Here is a 20,479-nt window from a genome sequence, read left to right as displayed (position 1 = left end):
CAACAGCCCCAGAATAAGAAAGCGGTCTGTCGACACTGATTTCTTAATTCAGAGCAACCAAAGACCACATGCTCTCAGATTTATCAAGAAAGTCTTCACTGAGATGATCCTCCATTGGCGATCAGTTCTTCCGGTTCCAATCAGCACTACCTCTGTCCCTAAGCCAGAACTCGGAGCGCACAGGCTGTATTTTCTCTAAGACAGTGGAATCTGGGGAGCAGTCAGCAGTCTGAGGAACCGAGGAGCATTATTCCCAGGAGCCAGATGGAAATGCTGGAATTTTCAAGGAGAGTCTCAGACAAGTGAGTCTGTGAGGGCTGGCGAAGGCAGAGGCAAGTCTGGGAACAGCCTGCCTTTCTTAGGCTTAAAGTCATGGAAAAGATGTTCTTTCTACAAGACACCACTTGAAGTGCTTGAATCAAATTATCAAGTTGTTTGCCGCTAAAAATGATCTGCTATGACACGTTTTAGGTTTCCAGAGTGTCAGGTTCTCAGGGTCGTGAAAGGAGCCTCCCGAAGTTGAAGCAGAAAAGAAGAAACAGCTAAAAGAGATTTTCTGACATCATCCACGGCTGACAGCAGCCCTCGGGCCCACAGCCCCACCTGTGGAGCCAGGACCGAGGGGACCACTGAGAGGGGGCGTCCACAGAGGCCCCATGCTAGGGGCCGTGCCGTTGGGGCAGGCGCTTACCTCAGGTGCCTCGTGAGTGCAACGAGAACATACAGGAACTCGTTGACCAAGTGCAGGGCGAGCAGCTTCTGAGGCTCCTGGGACCCCGGCTGGCAGGAAGCCGGGCCCTCTGACGCCACTCCTTTGTCCCCCAGGTTGGTCACCCACAGTGTGTGTAGCAACGAGATGATGTTGGACAGCAGCTGAGTCTCCAGAAACCTGCAACCAAGCACGGAACGCAGACTGCTGTGTCCTCTCCTCTCGGTGACCCTGGCTGGAGCAGGGGTGGGGGAGCCATAGGACAGACTCTGCCCGCAGTGGCCGCCCCGGCAGTGGGTGGCAGGCTGGCCCCTCCCCCAGCAATCCGGAACCTGCTCACCCGCACCGCAGCCCCCAAAGGCACAGCATCCAAGTCAAAACAGCGAGCACGCCACACAAACAAGGCTTCGGCATGGGGTGGGGCGGGGCGTGATTCTCCTTTCTAGCTCCACCATCCCCTGAAGTCCCAACGAGAGAGTCTGGATTCTACTGCCATCTCCCACCCACACCGAAGCCCGCAGCGGACTCCACGGTCTCCACCGCACTCTCTTCCCACCCAACACACGTCTCACACACAAGGTGCTCACCTGCTCTCAAGGATGTGCAAAATCCACGTTAAAAGGCTATAGTCCCGCAGGATCTCATAGGCGGACTGGGCATCCCGGGCAGCGTTCTGCAGAATTTCGAGAATCCAATTCTGAAAACCCAAAACTAAGAGTTACTTCTCAGTACGAAAACCAATTTTACTGGATCAAAGGAACAAGTTAAACAACACGACGGTCTGTTCTGTTCCCAGGAGGTGGCAGACGAAGCTTGCCTGGCTAAGTCTGGGAGTGTGGTGGCGATGTTGGCCAGACACACAGACTCCACAGCCACTGCCCACCCTCGGGGAGCCCACACCTGCGAGTCCATCCTAAGGAACCAACCCACGGGCCTCAAGTCCTGGCTCAGAAACCACATGGCCCAGATGTGAGGCTGGGAGAGAACACGGACCCACTTCGTCCAGAGAAACAGCTAGTGGCCCATTTTGTCCCTTCGGTTTTACCACCTGGAAAGGCAGACAGAAAAACGGGACTGCCCCTTGAACGGTGAATTGGGCCTTTTAGAGTTCTCCCATGCCATAAAAAATAAAAAACTACTGTATCCAAATTCAGTTTATTCCGATGTGTTTCTCTCTTCTGAACTGCTCACATTTACCCACATTTTATACACCATCAGACACAAAAGCTGATGGGGCTACAAATTAATCCAAATACCGTGGCTTCACTTAAGTTACTCCTTCAGCCACCCCTGACCTTTAGAACACTCAAACACGAGCTCTTGGTCGAGGGCATTTCCTCATTGGCTCTTAACACTGTTGGTTTTGACTCCAACTCTTGTTTCCTAGCTGAGTTTTGGGAATCTACAGCTTCTGTGCATTTAGTGACATTCTGGTGGCTCCATAGGGTCACAGTTACTGGGTAGCTCTACTAGCAGGCCAAGCCACAGTGGAGGAGCCATGACAAATAGTACATCACCCGAGGACAGATGGCAGTGAGTGCCAGCCCACAGCCTCGACAAACAGCACATCGCCCGAGGACGGATGGCAGTGAGTGCCAGTCCACCGCCTCTACAGGAAAGGCACTCGTGGGATCTCATTTTCCCTCGTGGAAAGTCAGCTTGATGTCACATTAGTAGGTCGGTCATGTCCAGGCTGGGATTAGAATTCACACAGATTTCACTTGCAAATAAAACCTTTAGAAATATGGGGCAGCCCTGGGTGGCTCAGCGTCTGACTCTTGGTTTTGGTTCAGGTCACGATCTCAAGGTCATGAGATCAAGTCCCCCATCCAGCTCCATGCTGAGCATGGGGTCTGCTTGAGATTCTCTCTCTCTCCCCCTCTGCCTCTTCCCGTTCATTCTCTCTCTACAACCCGCCCCCCCCCGCCCAACCACCTTGAGAAGCAGCACAGCCCTGCTGTGCTCAGACAGACTGTGGGCGCCGCTTACCTGGGCCTCGTCGTCACACAGCGGGCTGTTGAAGAAGGACAGGACGATGTGGAAGACGCCTCTCCGGGCACAGAGCTCGTAGCAGTGCCTGTCCCGCATCCCCTGCCGCAGGATCTCGAACAGCCATTCCCGTTCTGTCTTATGCTGTAACCCAGGCAAGCAGGAGACTGCTGTTCCCGACCTGAGGCCCCTGCAAACCCCACCACTCCCGAGTGCCAGCAGCAGAGCAACAGCCACAGCTGCAAAAACGTTTGTCTGTTGTTGGCTGTGTCATTGAAGAGCCTTAGGATTTGACTTGGTTTTTTTAGACCAAGTTCAAACACTGCCCTGCATCGACTCACGTGGACATCTACAAAATCACATTTAATACTGACCCCAGCCCTTCACCAAGGACACAGAATGAGAGTGCCATAAAACGTAGGCCTCTTAAGGACTGTTTTGAACGTGTGAGAAACCACCTAAGAATTAACACATGGCATGAAAAGCATTTCTACAAGCGAGCCTGCGTGACCTTTCACTTTCCTGACCGTCTCGCTCCAACACTGTCTGCGCAACTGGGCTGCCGGCCACCAACAGCACCCAGGGGAGAGTACCAGAGTGACAGCAGGGGCTCATGATCCAACGGAGGAGTCTCCGGGGCCCTCAGGGACTTCAGAAGCCTCACCTCCAAGTCTGAGCTGTAGAAGAACTGGTAGAAGCCCGGAACTTTGCTCATATTCAAGTACTCGTGTGACAGCAGGAACTTGTTGATCTTCAAGTACATGTGGTCCTCTGAGAACAAAGGCAGAGAGTCGCTCAGAGCAGGCCCCAGCGGGACCGCCATACTCCACTGGAGTTGGGGAGCAGGAGCTGGGGATCAGAAATCCGTACCCCCCACGGAGTTTTTGTATCCTTACTCTGATTCTCGGTTCTCGAGAACCAGACTGCAGCAAGAAGACACCCGGCTCCAGGCTGCACACGGTTCAGAAACCACGGAGGATGTTGCCCCGCCCCGGCCAGCAGCCCACCGCATGAGCTCCAATCGGCTGGGGTGCAGAGGGGAGCTGGCGCCCACCCCGACCGGCCTCTAGCTGAAGGGCAGTGTCCCAGCACGGGAGCCTCAGACGCCCCCCGGGTCACTCTGGGATGCAATGAGGCCGATGTGGACACACGTCTCCTCCCCTGCTGCCACCTACCTTCTGATCACCGCCTCCGACCTGTCCTGACTGCCCGGATCCTCGGAGGCCACCCCCTGACCACTGCTGCCTGTGCTCCCGACCCTGACATTGGTCTGAGATGGCACAGGCCGGACCAATCACCCTGGCCTCTGCTAGGATAGTTTCTCCCAAGTGTCTCTTTCTTTAGAGTCTACAAATGACTAATTACTCTCTCTCCCCCTGTAATTTCTAAAAGAAAAACCATGAAATAAAAACTATACGGAGAAGATGGAAACTAGATCTGAAGTGTAATAGCAATGCGACTGGAGAGGACCTGCGGGACCCTGGACAGGCTATCTGACATGGGGGGCCTCGGATGGCGGGGGGCTGCTTCTGTATCTGAACGAGACCACATGACACAGAACCCTGTGGCCCCCACACAGCCAACACCTGTCCTCAGGCTACCTTGGCAGTGGTGCCCGTGGCCGCCGCACAAGGAGCCGTGTGTTCTCGGACCCAGGCCGGCACCTGCATGGTGACGGCTTCCAGGCCAAACACCTTCTAGCTCAGGACCCACGAGCTGTGCAGACTCTCACTTCCATGAATACACCCACAGCTGCTGTGGGACAGACTTCCTGCTTCAGGCGCCCTGCAGGTGCAGGACCCCCGTGCCCCCTCACAGCAGCCCCAGGGGGCAGGTACCACGACAGGCGTGTCCTGTGGCGTCCCAGGCCCACAGCGAAAGTGAGGACACATCCCACGCCCCCTCACACACACTGCTCTGCGCTGGGCTTCCTCACTGGGCTTCTTTCTGATCTCAGCCACGGGGCCCGGAAAGAGCTTCCTCACAGCCACGCTTTACTCACTGCCCACACCCATGGCTCACTGTCAGAGCAGGGCGTGAGCCGGACACGGCCTTATTTACACGCGTGGCAGATCACGCTGGTGGGATTAATGCCGACATGCGGACATGCGGTGGTACCTGGTTTCAAAATCTGCGAGGCTGCTTTGGCAATGAAGAGAGTCAAGGTAAAGGTGAGTCTCATGTTCTGAGTTCGGATCCCATTCCGGACTACATCCAACAGGTAGAGTAGCTTAAAACCAGGAAAACAGAAGAACGGGGGGGGAAAAAAAGAATTTTCAGAACTTGTGCAGCCTTGTCTTGTGCAGCTGAAACTACAGCTCTGCTGGGTGGCCCACTCTCCCCATCCCAGCGGCCACCAGAGATGACGCTCGGAATGGCAGTGTCCCTGATCACTTCCTCGAGGAGTCGGGCACGTACCCAAGGGCAGAGGAGACAAGCGAGGCTCCTCCTGTTCCCTGCCGCCTTGGAGCCCAGCCTTCTGGAGCTCGGTGTGTTCTGGGTAACAGCTGCCTTAACCACTGAGTTCAGACCAAAGAAACTGAACTGCTTTGCCCACCTACACACAAGAAGTGTTAGGAAGGATAGAGCTTTCTCAGGCTCCACAAGGGCTGAGAACCAGAGGTAACCCCCAGCATCACTCCCTACAAGGGAATGGACCTTGGTTCTTTGTCAGCAGTCTCCTTCCAACATGCTTCTATGCTCCCCAGAAATGCTGCTACCAGACTCAGCAGAAAGCCAGCTCCAGAGGTCCACCTGGACCCTCAGCCCCACTCACCTGGGACTGCTCTCGGAACCGCGCCCCCTCCAGCTGTGAGTAGTAGGCCGCCAGCACGTAGTAGGCTGCAGCCCGCATCTGGGGGTCATAGCTGCTGAGGGCCGCAACAGTTAGGCCCAGAGCATTGGAATCCAAAAATTTTCGACAATCCACCACAAATTCTATGGAAGTAAAATACAGCATTAAATTCATACACACAAGGAATGATCATGATGCTTGTGTAACATGGGGAATTAAATTTCCTTTTGCATTTTGCCAACATTAGCGATGAACACACACATACAGCACGATCACGATGCTTGTGTAACATGGGGAATTAAGTCTCCTCTTGCCAACATCAGCTATGAGTGGGAGACACAAGAAATGTAAGTCTCTCCACTCCCTTTAACTTCTGCTGAAGTTGGATTAAAGCCTATCTTCCCCTGCACGGCAATAACCCCTACTTGCAGCTTCTAGAATGCTTGTCAATCCCAATTGGGATTATTTCATGACTTCTCACAAATACTCAACGAGCCAGAGAAGAATGAGGTGCCATTTAGACCTGAGACACGAGATCGCAGCAGGCTGGAGGCCTGGGGAACACGACTGGGCAGCTGGCCGAGAAAACCAATTTCCTGTCTCTACCCTGTTCAGCCCACGGCTTCTGAATTCCTAGCCACGAACACCAGTAAGGAAAACATAAAAGGCAGGGAAGCTGTTTTGCCCTGGCTAAACCTGTCTGACCTGGCCCAACAATTTTTTTTTTTTTAATTTTAAAGATTGTATTGACTATTTGACAGAGAGATACAGAGAGACAAGCAGGGTTGAACGGCAGGGAGAGGGAGAAGTAGACTCCCCACTGAGCAGAGAGCCTGACTCGGGATTCCATCCCAGGTTCCTGTGATGGAGACCCCAGCAGATGCTCAACTGACTGAGCCACCCACGCACCTCCAACCCATCAATTTTAGTAAAAACCTACAACCACTTCAGGAAATGACGTGAGCGAGAGAGAAGGTCAAATATACACAGGGACCCACCTGACCACAACTTAAAGGGCCTGATTACCAATAACAAAATTCGGGACACTTAGAACCCTCTTTAATAAAGATCTGAGGCTTTTTACAACATAAATACTGTCACAAATTTTAAGATAAAAATTGACGAAAAACCTTAGAACAGGGACAGGTCACTGCGTTTAAAAACAACTAAGTGGCAGGTTTGGTCATGGAAATCACCCACGCATATGCTCTGTAGACCAAGGGACTGGTGAGCTGGTGTTCCTGTTAAATCAGGAACCCAACACAAACCAACGGAAGTGACGACCCCCAGTGCGTCATCTTGGAATGTACTATCGATTAAAGAAATGCCACCAGTGTTTTTAAAAAGTCAAACTCTTTTTTTCTTCTCTTCCTAATGTTAGATTTTTAAAAGCTAATTCTGGCAATTAAAAAAACCTGAGAATCAATAATAAGAAGAAAAATTGCAATAATAAGCTACTTCTCTATAATTCCAAGAGCTCCACAGCACAGAATAGTCTCCAAGTGGGTGGCTGCCCACGAGCACAGAAATCCCTTTACACCATCAAGTGTCCTTGTCCCTCAGAAGTGGCAGAGCTCCCTAGACCTTCCACCAGCATCTCCACTGAAGGGTGACTGATGGGGGCACAGACGCACGCATACAGTTCCCTTCCTCTTTCTCAATGTTTATCAAGGAATAACCAGGATTTCCACTTCCACCCAAGACAGTGGCAGAAACCTGAATTACCTGTCCACCAGAAGTGACTAAAAACTAGAAACGAAACAAGGTTTTTCAAGACATTGGACCCGAGGCAACAAATGGCTGTGATCTCCAAGAGAGAAAACAAGATGAACCTTCTGATCATCCCAGCTCGAAGCCTGGAGATTTCTAGGCCAAGGCCCAGGGAGGACAAACCCAGGCAGAGACTGGAGAATGCTGAGTTATGCAGACAAGAGCGCCCAGCTGGGATGCCAAGGTGGCCAGAATTCACACAGCAGAGTCCCGGGGAAGAGAGCTCCACTCCCAGAGCGCCATTCGGCAAGAGTGTATGAGGAAGCCGGCCGAGGCTGAGGAACAGGGACAACCCCAGGCTCGTGCCTGCCTGGAAACAGTTCCCGTCCCCACCAGCAGGGCAACATCCTCCCTGTTCACAGGGAAAAGGGAGACTGCTCAGAACGATTTAATGTCAGCTGTGGGGTAAAGCTTGCCCCCGACTAAAACGCTGCTTTGGTGCCACCTAACAGATTCAAAGCAAGACCGGAGGGACCGGACCATTCCTAAGTAGCTCAAATATGTCCTAGAGCAAAGCTCAAGAACATTCACAGGAATATAAAAATATCCAGGATCAAACAAGATAAAATTCACCATGTCTGGTTTACAATAAAAAAATTACCAGACATTCAATAAGCACGAATATAGCCCATCAGAAGAGGAAAATCCACCCTGTGAAAAGGACTCAGATATGACAAAGGTAACAGAACTTCTGTTGTAGTTGTTGTAACTACTTTTGTAACTACTACAACTGCACTCTACATGTTCAAGAAGCTAGAAGAATCACTGAGCATGTTAAATGGACACACAGAAGATATAAGAACTCAAACCAAGTTTCCAGAGGTGAAAATTAAAATGTCTGAGATGAAAAATGCATTGGAAGAGATTATTAGCAGATTAGACATTACAGACAAAGAGGTTAGTGAACTCTAAGACAGTAACAGAAATGATCCAAATTGAAACACACAGAGAAAAAAAAATTTGAAACTTGGAACAGAACATCATGGAGCTGTGGGACAATTCTCCAGCAGGATAATATACATGTAATTAGAGTCCCTGAAAAGTTTCAAGAAATAATGGCCAAAACTTTTCCAATTTGATGAGAACTACAAACCTGCAGAGCCAAGAAGCTCAATGAACACCCCAAATATAAGAAACATAAAAGAAAATTACACTAAGGCACATTCTAATTAAACTGCTTGAAACCAATGATAAAAAAAATATCTGCAGAACAATCACACAACATACAGAGACACAAAAGAACGAACAATGGTAGATTTATTTTCCTTCCTTCCTTCCTCTCTTTTTTCCTTCCTTCCTTTTCTTTCTTAAGTAGACCCATGCCCAGTGTGGAGCCCAATGCAGGACTTGCACTCATGACCCTGGATCAAGAGCTGGGCTGACATCAAGAGTCGGATGCTCAACCCACAGTCATGCTGGCCCCTAATAGCAGATTTCTTGTTAGAAACACTGCAATCCAAAATCAAGCAGCAACATCTTTCAAATACAGTAAGAAGGGGGAAAAAAACCTGTCAGCCTAGGATTTTATACCCTGTGAAAACCGTTCAAAAGTTAAGTTCTTTTGGGGCACCTGGGTGGCTCAGTGGGTTAAGCCGCTGCCTTCGGCTCAGGTCATGATCTTAGGGTCCTGGGATTGAGTCCCGCATCGGGCTCTCTGCTCTGCAGGGAGTCTGCTTCCTCCTCTCTCTCTCTGTCTGCCTCTCTGCCTACTTGTGATCTCTCTCTGTCAAATAAATAAATAAAATCTTTAAAAAAAAAAAAAAGTTAAGCTCTTTTTTCTACAAAAGAACTGAAAGAACTGATCAGCAGATTCTTAAAGGAAGTATTTGAGGCAGAAGGAAAATGACAGAAGATGGAAATCTGGGTCTACACAGAGGAATTACCAGAACCAGAAACAGTAACTGTAAGATAGTGAATATAAGCTGTTTAAATCTCCTTAAAGGTAACTGACAATTTGAAGCAAAAACAACATATTGTGAGTTTTACAACATACAGCAGTAAAATATCTGGTAAGAACAGCACACAAAGCCAGAAGGGGCAAAAACGGATCGATACCGCTGTAAGGGACTTCTACTATCCGTGAGGTGGTATAGCCTCACACGAAGGCAAACTGTAATACATTCAAGGTGAGCACGATAAACCCTAAAGCAACACACACGTGCACTGTAGCTAAAAGCCAACAAAGAAAATAAAACCAGAATCAGATCAATAATCACATTAAACGTAAATGATGTACACATTCCAATTAAAAGGGAGAGATGGCCAGAATGGATTTTAAAAAGGCAAAACCCAAATACATCTATCAACAGAAACACCATTTTTAATATACAGATGCAAATTAAAAGGATGAAGAAAGAATAATCTTGGACTCCAACAGTGTACAGACTAAATTTCCTCATTTCTAACAAGTGACTGCTTTTGATGAAAAGGGGGAAAAAACCCTAAAGCTTTAGAAAAGCCTCCAACCGTGGGATAACCCTGTTTTGGAAAAGATGAGATGTGTTAAGATACACCTACATACCTATACACCAAACACACACAAATGGAATATATTTGGGAAAGAGAACAGTCTAAACATTTAATATTACACTCACTAAAAGCAGCTAGTACTCAGCCGGCAAGGGTATTTTTAGTAATCACTGACATTCTCCAGGAGAAGTGGGTTTTCAACGTGTCCCTGAGGAAAAGTCAATTTCATGTCTGTGCTCACGTGCCATTCTCTGAAGTCTTGGCTTTGTCACCCTTCAGGAAAAGAGCTGCCCTGGGGTGCGGAAAGTGTAACAGGCTATCAAAACACGGATATAAACACCACTCTCTGTTTCAGGAACCTCATAAATAGCAGTTTGGCCTTCTGACCACACATCTCTGATTGAAATGGCCAAACCAGCACAACGATCAAGGATTAAAATAAAAAGCACCCCATGTTTTGTGGGGCTTCAGCAGTTAGTACAACTGTGCCCCAGAGCCCAAAGAGCTCCTCCTCCCGCCCCTCCTCTACCCCTTCCTTGGGGGCAGCCTGGCCGGGGACTGAGGAGTCCACAGGGTCTGTGTCCCCGTGATCTGGGGACGAGGCTCAGAGAGCTGCACACCGGCCTCTCCATTCTGTGACGTTCGTGCACGACGAGCTGCAGATAGCCATCCAGTTCTGCCGAGGACAAGAACTCGCTGTGGAAAAAGCATTTGTCACTGCCATTGCTAACAGCCCCGGCTGACCCTGTTTCTCAGCCAAGGACTCGGGAGAAGGGAGGCAGTAAGGTTAGGAAAACAGGTTCCCGGTTGCAGCAAAGGCTGTAATGGAGCAATGAGACCAGAGTTTCTCTGAAGTCTGGCAGCCACACTTAAAAACCAATTATCTGCCCAATTGAGGCGTGCAAGATTTTTTTTTTTTTAAAGATTTTTGTGTATTTATTTGACAGAGACACAGTGAGAGAGAGAACACAAGCAGGGGGAAGTGGGAGAGGGAGAAGAAGGCTTCCCGCTGAGCAGGGAGCCCGATGCAGGCTCGATCCCAGGACCCCGGGACCATGGCCCAAGCCAAAGGAAGACACACCCAATGACTGAGGCACCCTGGCACCCTGAGGATTGCAAGATGTTAGCAACACAGGGTTGTTAACAGTACAGGGCGTAAGAACGCTGCTGAGAACCTCTGCCCAGCACACAGGATGAAGGAATCTCACGAACACAGTATGGGGCATGGAGAGCTAAGACAAAGGACACCGAGGGCCTAGCACCATTCACAGAAAGTTCAAATACAGGGTCCTGGCTCCTGCTGGACAGGGAGGGGCACTGCCTAGCAAGGGGCGCCCACTACGTGCTGCTCCTTGATCTGGCTGGTGGTTTCGCCCAAACTCCCACCATACACGCACGTGATTCATGGTCATTTTTTTCTTTTCTTTTTAAAAAAGATTTTATTTATTTATTTGACAGAGAGAGATCACAAGTAGGCAGAGAGGCAGAAAGAGAGGGGGGGGGAAGCAGGCTCCCCACTGAGCAGAGAGCCCGATGTGGGGCTCGATCCCATGATCCTGATCCCATGATCTCAGGATCCCATGATCCTGAGACCATGACCTGAGCCGAAGGCAGAGGCTCAACCCACTGAGCCACCCAGGCGCCCCTCGTGGTCATTTCTATGTACGCCGCTTCAGTAAGAGTTCGCTCAAGACATTCTTCATGCTTACTTTTCCACCAAGGGCGGAAGCAAAAAGAAAAATACATGTTAAAAATAACATGAAAAATAAATTCATGGTCTAATTCAATAACAATAAATCTAGCCTACACTGGCCATATGCTGTTCGCAGATTTCTGTTCTGTTCAACTTACCATTTTACTGCTAGAAATTTCTCTCTCCCTAAAAACTGGTATGCTTCCTTCTGTAGGACAACAACATTTGTTTAAAACATTATGCTTCCACTTTTTGTTCTGGATGACAAGTATTCCTGAGCAAAATTTAATGACCTAGTTTTTCTTGTCTGGTTTTTTTTCCCTTTTAACTTTCGTATTTACATCTGTATTCACCTCTCTGCTTTTAAAAATTTTCTACTTTGCTGTGAATGATTTTAGTGTAATTGGTATTTTAAGCTACCACAAATCCTTTTTAGTGTGGCTATGCTTTGCAAATTTTCCTACGTGTATTATGCCTATAAAACTTAAAGTAGGCTGTATGTGGCGATTTCCCCAACTTCAAAGACCATTTACGAGTTCCCTCTCTTCACAAAAGGTCTCCCGGACACCCTCCTCCCCACCCAAAAAAGGGCAGTAGGCAAGATCCTGAGAACAACACTGTGTCCTAATTTTAGTATTTTTTATTAGTGTTTTTCCAAGCCTTTGCCTTCTGTCTCTTAAAAGCTCTCTTAAGAGCCTGAGCAACAGACTAAGTGATTTGTTATAATCCACTCAAGTTACCTCATGTTTTCAGACTCTGAAAAATCTATTTTTGTGCTGGATGAGAAACAGACCTCGCCAGGGCTGAAGGCAGGGGGAAGCAGGAGAGCGTCTGGGCCACACGCTGGTCCCGGTTTCTCTGTTAGGCTTACCGGGGAGTCCCTGGAAACAGTGAAGATCTCTGCCAGCCATGGCGGTGACTGTATGCAGGCCTGAAATGCCCCTGCTCTCCGGCAAATAAGACCTAGCTCAGGGGCGCCTGGGTGGCTCAGTGGGTTAAAGCCTCTGCCTTCGGCTCTGGTCATGATTCCAGGGTCCTGGGATCAAGCCCCGAATCAGGCTCTCTGCTCAGCGGGGAGCCTGCTTCCTCCTCTCTCTCTGCCTGCCTCTCTGCCTATCTGTAATCTCTGTCTGTCAAATAAATAAATAAAATCTTAAAAAAAAAAAACAAAAAAAGACCTAGCTTAGCCACAGAACATTGTGCTCACGGAGGCCGGGGGTCCACAGCAACTTCCACCAGTGAGGAAGCCCCGAGGAGACCCAACCCTGACACTCTGTTAGGAGAGGCAGCAGTGGGGGACCAGCACGTCTGTTCACACGTAGGAGTGCTGGAGCATACAAGGACAACAAATGGTGCTGGGAAAATGGGACAGCCATGGGTGGAAGAATGACACTGGACTGTCTCCTCACATCACACACAGATAGATTCAAAATGGATGAAAGACCTCAATGTGAGACAGGAATCCATGAAAATCCTTGAGAACACAGGCGGCAACCTCTCCGACCTCAGCTGCGGCAACTTCTTCCTAGACACATCGCCAACGGCAAGGGAAGCAAGGGCAAAAATGAACTAGTGAGGTTTCATCAAGATAAAAAGCTTCTGCACAGCAGAGGAAACAGTCAACAAAACCAAAAGACAACTGACAGAATGGGAGAAGATATTCACAAATGACATATCAGATAAAGGGCTAGTATCCAAGATCTATAAAGAACTCATCAAACTCAACACCCAAAGAACAAATAATGCAATCAAGAAATGGGCAGAAGACATGAACAGACATTTCTGCCAAGAAGACATTCAGATGGCCAACAGACACATGAGAAAGTGCTCCACATCACTCGGCATCGGGGAGATACAAATCCAAATCACAATGAGACACCATCTCACACCAGTCAGAATGGCTAAAACTGACCTATCAGGAAAGAAGGTGTTGGTGAGGTTGTGGAGAAATGGGAACCGTCCTACACTGTTGGTGGGAATGCTAGCTGGTGCAGCCACTCTGGACAACAGGATGAAGGTTCCTCAAAAAGTTGAAAATAGAGCTACGCTACAACCCAGCAATCACACTATGGAGTATTTACCCTAAAGATACAAATGTAGGGATCTGAAGGGGCACATGCACCTGAATGTTGATAGCAGCAACATCCACAATAGCCAAACTGTGGAAAGAGCCCAGATGTCCACCAACAGATGAATGGATAAAGAAGATGCGGTATATCTATACACAATGGAATACTATGCAGCCATCAAAAATTTGAAATCTTGGGGCTGCCTGGGTGGCTCAGGGGGTAAAGCCTCTGCCTTCGGTGTGGGCCAAGACCCCAGGACCTGGGATTGAGCCCAGCATCGGGCTCGCTGCTCAGCAGGGAGCCTGCTTCCTCCTCTCTCTCTCTTTCTCTACCTTCCTCTATTTGTGATCCCTGTCAAATAAATAAATAAAATCTTTAAAAAAAATTTGAAATCTTACCATTTGCAAGGATATGGATAGAACTAGAGGCTATTACGCTAAATGAAATAAATCAATCAGAAAAAGACAATTATGTGATCTCTCTGATATGAGAAATTTGAGAAATTAGGCAGAGGATCACAGGGGAAGGGAGGAAAAAATCAAACAAGTTGAAATCAGAAAGGGAGACAGAGACTCAATCTCAGGAAACAAACTGAGGGCTGCTGGAGGGGGTTCTGGGTGATGGAGTTGGGGAGGGTATGTGCTATGGTGAGTGCTGTGTATTGTGTAAGACTGATGAGTCACAGACCTGTGCCCCCGAAACAAATAATACCTTACATGTTAACTAAAAATAAATAAATAAAAATAAAGCCTTAAAAAAAAAAAAGACAACTGTAGTTGAAAAGGAACAAAACAGCACAAATAAGGACATGGTGTCCCAGTGCAGCTAAACTAAGTCCAGCAGGAAGCAGCCTGGGGGTCCTGAAGGCATCACACCAGCCACACCAATGGGCACAGCCACAGAACACAGGCCTTGCCCCACTCCCCACACCCGCCCCCGGTGCCCTCTGTGTAGGCCTGACTGCCGCTGCGACAGGTCACGAGGGAGCAAGCCGGGCCCGGGAGCACTTGCAAGAAGCAGCTAACATGTTCCCACTGGAGGAGGGGAAATTCAATGATTTTGAATATTCAGAGGCCGGAGGTTGGGTAGGAAGAGAGTTTCAGCGCAGACCCTCCGGTACCACCTAAATTTTGAACTTGTGAATATATCAGCTAATGTTAAAAATCACTTAAATTAGATACATAGCTCTGGGAAGATGGAGTGGACACAGTTTCTCTATTTCTAGCAGTAAGCACAAACGAAAAATCCTGGACAGATGTAAGACGACCCTGAAAGGTGGAAAGGAAGCTGACCAGCTGGGGGCTCAGGTGAGCTCCCCGTGTTTTCCTTCTGCCCCTGGTGTCCCAGACTCTGAGCTGAGGAAGCCAGCAGCCCAGGAAACCAATAGGCACTGATAAAGCCTGAACAAAAGGCTGCTCTCTCTAGGCTCTAGAAGGAAGGCTAGAAGAGAAGCAGCCTAGCAAGACCAAATGTGGACAGTAGCTGCTCCGCTCCAGCCGAAGACCTCAGAGGAGGCCGCGGCCCTGCTCCCACCCACCCCAGCGAAGGCGCGGTGTGGCGCCCGGCAGGCTGTGAGACCGGACCCCAAGTCCCCTGCTAGGGTGACGCTGTCGGGGAGGCTAAGAGGGGGCTGGGGGGCAGTACCAGAGGACCCTCCTGCTCCTCACTGAGCACCAGCGGAGGCCTCCTCAGGGGAGGCCCCACGAGGAGCAGTCACGGGCCGCTGCGGACTCTCCAGGCCCCGAGCATCAGCACAGACGATCTATGAAAGCAGAAACTGACCCACGGGACTTGCTCAAAATGAAAAACCTGGGCTCGATGAAAGGCTCTGTCCCGAGATGACAAAAGCTACAGACTGGGAGAAAATATTCGCCAGCCACATACCCAACAAAGGACGAGTACCTGGAATATATAAAGAACCCCCAAACCTCATGGGGAAAAACGTGAAAAAAGATCCCATTAGAAAATGGGCAAACGACATGCCCTGACATTTCAATAAAGAGGACATACAGAGCGCCGACGAACCTCAAGACGCTGGACACCGTCAGCCACCAGGAAATGCAAATGAAAACCACAGTGAGGTATCACGACACATCTGCCAGTGACAAAACGCCGCACACCAAGAGACCCGCCACACCCATGCGCAGCCCGCGTCCTGTGTCCCGCCTACGTTCGCTCACAAACACTCCCACCCTCCGGCTACTCGACACTTAATTTCAAAATCACACTTACGCCAACAAAAAGCCGAGCTCAGCAGGCTCTCCCTCATTCTCAAAGAGAAAACCTGGTGGCATTTGATCACTATCTAGTGGCAATTCAGAAAAGGCTCTTGCCATTGAAAATTAGAAAAACCCAGCAAGGATGAAAGGATACTCCCAGGATTTAAGATTATAAATGGCCTTGTTTTTTGTTTTTTTTTTTTTTTTTAAGTCACTGTATATTCAAAACATTCACTGTTACTCTTCTAAAAATCTCTGGAATGAAAAGGTAGGAAGGCGGATGGAGATACTCGAGGATGAGTAACAAACTTCTGTTACCATGGTAGTCACCCCCACGAGAACGCTGATAGGGTCCGGCCCCACGTCCCGGTCGGGCCGCGCGCCCTGGCCCGCGGAAGGCCACACTCACCCGGCCTGGTGAGCTCGCTGAAGAGATGCAGGAGAAAGCAGGGGTCATAAAGGTCATTGAGATCCACTGTGCTCCGGTCTCTAAAGATCAGTTCCTCTGCATCCTGAGACAGCCCCAAACAAACAGAATGTGAGGTCTGGACTCATAAATGTAAAAACACATGAGTGCTTAGCCACTAATCTAGAGTTTAAATGATTTTGAATATTCAAAAGCATAAGAAAACAGCACTTCTAACACAAAACAGCTACGTTTGGGATGTTTGGCATCTGTATCCCCATTTTGCAAATCTAGTGTTTTTGCCGGGGTTCGGGGGGTGTGTGCAGGGCAGTTCTGAAGGACACGGGCATGGCCAGTGACGATAACGGCTGAAGCGGAGTGACAGGTGTACGGCAGCCCTGTCTCGGTCCCTCTGTGTACAGCTGGAACCGTACGGAACGCGATGTCAACAGCCCGTAAGAGAAACAGCGCGTGTGTTTCACAGGATGCTGAAGCCGAGGGGGCCGACGGACTCCCCAGCGGGGCGAGCAGGAAAGCAGCCACTGCTGCCGAGAATGCCCCCCGCTGGCTCTGCCCCCAGCCCCGCACCTCGGGGGGCAGCAGCTTCCGCTTCTGGGGGAAGTGGAGGATGGTCTTCATCATGCGGTCCCGATCCAGCAGGCGGAGGATGTCCCCGACGCTCGGCTGCTGCCACAGTGACTTGCCCAGGCTCCGGCACGTCTTGTGATGCTCCACCGCCGCGGGGCCCCACAGCAGGACTCTAGAGCCAGGTGGGATGACAAAGACGGGTCACGCCTCCCCCCGGGACAGAATGCACGACGGGGACAATGGCCAGCAAGGGTAGCTCTGCCAAGCAGCCAGCGCACGCCAGGCACTGCCCAGAGCACGGGACGAGAGCGCCGCCATCTAGTCCCCCTAACAAAGGGGGAGGTGCGCGTGGCGGAGAGGCTAGCAGGGAAGGGGGCGGGTGACTGCGGGGGGAGGACACCTGCATGGAGCTTACGACGTGCGCCTTACTCGGAGCTCTTCCATCTACCAGTCCCACTGTATCTGTGGGACAACCCCAGGAAGGGGGTACCATTATTATCCCCATTTTGCAAACGGGGGAAGCGATCCCGGGAGGATTAAGGAAGTTGCTCAGCTGGTCAGTGGCAGAGCTGCAATGCCAAGCGGGGAAGTCTGGCTCCAGAGTCCAGATGCCGGGCCACAGCTGGAGAATCCCAGCTGCTCCGTGAGGCTTCTGGATTCAAACCCCTCCCGAGTCACAGGCGGCCACCAGCCCCGCAGGCCTGACCCAACGGCCTTGGCCGTCGCTGCCTCGAGTCTACCATGTAAACGCCTGAACCCGTTAGCACCAACGCCCACTGCGGCGGCCCCGGAGATCGCCTCCCCTTCCTCCTCCTTTTCTCCCCACTCCCGCCCACCCACCTCCCCACTGGCGAAGGTGCTCCGCGAGAGCCCGGCTCTGACGGGGAGCACTTCTCTGCCCCCAAAGGTCTATCAGCTGTCTCTCTCCTGGATGGAAATGAGAGTCTTTCAGTCTGATCCTTGCAGTCCCGACCAGCCAGGCTGTCTGGCCTTCCCGCTACCTCTTCCCTCTGCTTATCTCGTGATGCACACAAGCTCAGCTGCTCACCATTCCCAGGAACGTGCTGACTTTCCCAACTCCCCGCCATGGCGACCTTGGTCCTTCCACGTGGTGTCCCCAGGCTCCTCCACTGACCCATCACGTCCATCAAATCCCTCCAGTGCCAATCGGGTCACAGAGCTTTCCCTGATGCCCCCTTGGGAGACGGTACTCCCACGAGCTCCCCTGACAGCTGGGTCACGCCACCAAACGCCAATTACGGAAGAGTTACGTTCACAGTCACTGTTCCCCTTAACAGACACGGCAGGACCGTGTCTTACGCCTCTAGGTGTTCCCAACAGCGCTGGGCCCAGTGCCTTGTCAAACAGCAAGCGCTCAGTGAACATCTACTTAACGAAGACTTCTAAACTGAACTCCAAACACACACTCATTTCTGCACAGGGCAGCAGGAGTCATTGGAGTCACAAAATAAATCAGCTATTTCAGGGGGCTGTTCTCTGGCGGGTAGGGGAAGCGGACAAGCAGCAGACCCCCCGGATCCATCAGTCAAGCGGGCACGGTGTGCTGGCGGGAGGGCTGCCTGCTAAACGCCCACAGAGCGCCACGTGGGCCCCTCACTCAGGCCTGCTCCTTCAGGGATGGCCACGGACCATCCTTAGAGCGTGAGGCCAGGCCTTCCGCGGGAGCCGGGGTATGACGGAAGGGAGCCCCCTCCATGGAGCTCTCCCCGAGAACCACAAAGGCACGAGAGAAAAACCTGGGGGGGCTGCTGTCGGAACACACTCCCCAAGTCTCAGGACGGCGCCTTCAAAGGCTGCCACTCGCCCCTCCAGGACCAACCTCACCTGAAGTTCACGAGGCTGAGGTCATTCTGTTCATACGCCCGGAGGAGAAGTAAAATCTTCTGGTCTAGAAGCCAAACCAAGACCCATTTAGAAAGCTGAACTGTCACATGGTCCTCCCACCCTGTCACACCACCTGATCTCATGCTCCCAAGTCACACGGCCTGGTCCCCTCACACTGCCCGGTCACAGGGCCTGCCTGGTGCCATCACACTCCCTGGTCACACCCTCTAGTTACAACACTTGCCTGGTCCCCACACTCCCTGGCCATCCCACCCAGGCCCCACACCCTTACCCAGGACGCTGAGAGTGGCACCATAGGCCCCAAGGAGCACCGCAAAGTGACTGCTTTCACAGACAGAGGGACACATCTTCACCACCACGGACATCAGATCCACCAGCGCTTCTGGAAGGAAACAAGACTGAACTGCGCAGCAGCGCAAGGGGATGTACGCACGAGAAGAGAAGTAGAAGAGGAAGCATCTCGGGAACATTTAAATGCTTGAAATGCCTTCTCTGAACAATATCGGTCTCTGGCCTGAGCCGCCTCCTCTTTTTCCCTTCTTAAAAGCAGCCTGTCTTCACCACCATGTCTCTCCCCAGGGCTTCGGCAAGGCTGTCACCGCTCTCTTCGCTCCCCCTCCCACACCTGAAGCCGCCCAAGATTTTCAAGCTTAAGCAGCTCCGAGACTGTGCTGGCAACCTCTGCAGCTCTACTCCTGCCGAAATAAATGGCGGGGCCTTCGTGCTTTTCCTACCCGCATTCCAGCAACTCGGGGGTCGGCTCTCTTCAGTTAGCCGTGGTCACAGACCGACCGTGGGGACGTCTACCGGCCTAAGCACGTTCATGTTGTCTCTAAGCAGAGCGTGGCTTCAAGGGGACAGGACCCTTCGGACCATCTCCTCTGACCTCTCCCGCAGCCTACACCAAACTCGGGGTCACGGGCGCTAAAATAAACCCTACTGAACTGGGGCAGAGCTTCCAGAACCTGGCCTTTCTGACAGCTTCCTGGCAGGGAACTGTTAACTGGGACGTTCAAACTCTTCACCCTTGAGGAAAGTTTCAATCTTCTGATTAAAGCATTTCACACAACTAAACAGCTTCTCTTAGGGCAGACCCACAGTGAACTTCCCCCAATTCCCAGATTTTAACACTTGCCCCTGGCATGAACATTAAGACCTGAAACGTGACTTCTAGAAGCCAGAACAGACTTTGAAAAGAAGTCTGTATTTGCTGCTTGGCCCGAAGTCAGAGGAAACACTTCTTGAGCTTGGATTTGAGAGAAACAAAATACCCTAACGCCATTCTGGTAACGCTTCCTTAGCTCTGAAAACGCATCGGTGGTAAATCTTGGTGCACAGCGAGCGCCACAAATCAAGAAATAAAATCTGTTTCTGAAATGGGACAGTGGGGGCGGGGGGGTCACCTTTTACTTGATTGTCTGGGTTTTCCTCTTCTTCAGATTTCAGCAGAGTCGGCAAAAACAGAGAGTGCTGCGTGAGCATCATGTGGACCACGGGGAGCTGGATGAGCTTTGCGCACACAGAGTTTTCTGGAAGATACAGGTGCTGTATGGCAGCATGGAGGGCCTTCAAAAATGCGTGGTCCTGATACCGAAATCTAGGAGGCAAGCATCGGGGGTGCGGGGGGGGGAAGAGCTTCATATAGGGGAGTTTTATTTCACAGAAGACAATAAAAAACCTTTTTCTCGGCATTTTCCCAAGATAAATTTCTACCACACCATAAAGGTGAAAATTCTACAGCGCACACCCATCTACCCATGCTGATCCCACTACAGTCACTGTTGGACACTCGCTTGATCACCCTCCTAGCCCTCCATGTGCGGCAGGGGGCACTTTTGAAAACAGGGACAGGATGCGTTCATTTTCCTGCAGTGTGAACACCAAACCAACCTCCTATTTGACTAAAG

At 50.7% G+C, this 20,479-nt stretch overlaps 1 protein-coding gene across 1 annotated transcript in view; it reads right to left on the bottom strand.

Moving 5' to 3' along the window:
- The window catches only part of URB1 (URB1 ribosome biogenesis homolog), a 68,354-nt gene that overhangs the window by 3,574 nt on the left and 44,301 nt on the right, over positions 1–20,479 (bottom strand). The window contains exons 26-36 of the mRNA XM_082686294.1: positions 19,976–20,169; positions 18,844–18,954; positions 18,552–18,615; positions 16,707–16,878; positions 16,122–16,224; positions 5,475–5,635; positions 4,817–4,928; positions 3,363–3,469; positions 2,699–2,842; positions 1,297–1,406; positions 692–889 (exon numbers count right to left, since the gene is read on the bottom strand). Of these exons, the coding sequence (XP_082542420.1) occupies positions 692–889; positions 1,297–1,406; positions 2,699–2,842; positions 3,363–3,469; positions 4,817–4,928; positions 5,475–5,635; positions 16,122–16,224; positions 16,707–16,878; positions 18,552–18,615; positions 18,844–18,954; positions 19,976–20,169 (1,476 nt within the window). The remainder of the gene's footprint in view (positions 1–691; positions 890–1,296; positions 1,407–2,698; positions 2,843–3,362; positions 3,470–4,816; positions 4,929–5,474; positions 5,636–16,121; positions 16,225–16,706; positions 16,879–18,551; positions 18,616–18,843; positions 18,955–19,975; positions 20,170–20,479) is intronic.

This window comes from Mustela nivalis (assembly GCF_964662115.1).
Source record: "Mustela nivalis genome assembly, chromosome: 1".
NCBI lineage: Eukaryota > Metazoa > Chordata > Mammalia > Carnivora > Mustelidae > Mustela > Mustela nivalis.
This window is presented reverse-complemented; position numbering and strand designations above follow the sequence as displayed.